General features: G+C 60.7%; 1 protein-coding gene across 1 annotated transcript; it reads left to right on the top strand.

The window, feature by feature from the left end:
• Window positions 1-112: 112 nt before the first annotated feature.
• DQ04_06101020 (hypothetical protein) lies at window positions 113-1,453 on the top strand (the record flags this gene model as incomplete). Its single annotated transcript, XM_009314536.1, has 1 exon — window positions 113-1,453. One exon carries the CDS (start codon window positions 113-115, stop codon window positions 1,451-1,453), a length of 1,341 nt encoding a protein of 446 aa, XP_009312811.1.
• Window positions 1,454-1,538: the final 85 nt, after the last annotated feature.

Genomic DNA, 1,538 nt, shown 5'->3' with positions numbered 1-1,538 from the left:
TCTCTCTCTCTCTCTCTCCCTTTACTCGTGTTGACTCAGTTCTCTTCTCTCACTCTCACTCAGTGACAGACACCCCCTTGGCCTTTGTGTCCCTTCGAGTGGCGGGGGGGATATGGTGTGCCTGCTCGCGAAGGACGCTGCGCTGTGCCTGCTGCTCGACAAGTGTGGCGATGCCGCCGCGGTGCGGGACTTCGTCAGCGCCAGTTGGCAGCGGCTGCAGGAGACGCAGCAGCCGTCACATCTGCAGCACGCGCTCTGGCTGCAGCGCCAGCTCGCGGAGGAGGCAAGACACGCCACCACCAACAGTAGTAGCAGCAGCAGCAGCAGCAACGTCAGACAGGCGCAGGAGGAGCTAGAGGCAGTGGAAAAGAGCGGCAAGGCGATCAGCGACGGCAGCATCGGCGATGTGAGTGAAATGGCAGCGGTGCTTCGTGCTGGTACGCGGTTGTCCGACGCGGTGATGGAGCTGACAGTGCGTGATGTGGTGCGGCGGCTCAGGGACGCGCCGTCACCGCAGCAGCAGCGTCCGCTGTCATGCCTCAGCGATGGAAGCACGGCGGTGGAGCTGTGGGTGGTGAAGCGCCTTGTCGTGCTGGTGCGTCGCGCTATGGCGATGCGGATGCGGCAAGTCCTGCCGCCAGCTAGCACGTCGTTGTGTGTTGACCAGAAGCAGCAGCAACAGCAACAACAAAGGGGTGACGATGACGACAGTGAGAGCGGCGGCGATGAGACGTTTCGGCACGAATGCGCTGTGCTGGTGCCGCTGAGTCTCTGCCGCTGCATCCGAGGCATGACGCTGCGAGACGTCGTTGTGCTGTGCTCTTCACGACGTGACAACCACAGCAGCGGCAGTAGCGAGGGGGGGAATGGGAGCGGGCCGCGTTCACTCGCTCTCGTCATCAACCCTGCTGTGGCGCCAGACAATAACCCGCACCGCAAGGAGAAGAATCAACGCATTGATGGCATTCAGCACGCGGTGCTGTCACACTACTATGATGCCATGGCGCGTCCAGGCACCGGCAGTAGCAGCAGCAGCACTGGCGCACTGCTTGGGCCTTCCGCACAGCAGCAGGGCAAGCACGCGGAGGCGGAGTCGTTTGCGAACTTTTTGCGCGACGCCTCGATTGGGTTTGACATGCAGATCATGGCGCTCTCTGGGGGAGTCGTGGGGTACTACATTGCACACATGCGTGGTGCGTCAACGAACACGTGTATTGTGTGCGGGGCTGTCGGCCTTGTGCTGATGTTGCTTGTGGACGCGTTTCTCTTTATGCTTCGGATGGGGAAGGTCGATGCGCAGACGCTGAAGAAGAAGCGGCGGCGGTGGTGGTGGAAGCAGAAGCAGAGCCCCGGTGGTGTTGTGGCACAGCAGCAGAAGCAACGACTTGGAGGTGATGGCTGTGCCGCAGTGGATGATGATGCGGCGGCGCTGCTTATGAAGAAGAACGCCTAAACAAATGATTGGGGAGCCTGCCGATGGGACGATGTGCATTCCGCCAGGGAGAAGCGCTCGTTGTTGTTGGTTTTTTTTTTTTTTT

The sequence above is a fragment of the Trypanosoma grayi genome (genome assembly GCF_000691245.1).
Source record: "Trypanosoma grayi strain ANR4 Tgr_610_V1, whole genome shotgun sequence".
NCBI classification, from domain to species: Eukaryota; Euglenozoa; class Kinetoplastea; order Trypanosomatida; family Trypanosomatidae; genus Trypanosoma; species Trypanosoma grayi.
Note: the sequence above shows the minus strand (reverse complement) of the source record. Positions and strands in the feature narration are given on the sequence as shown.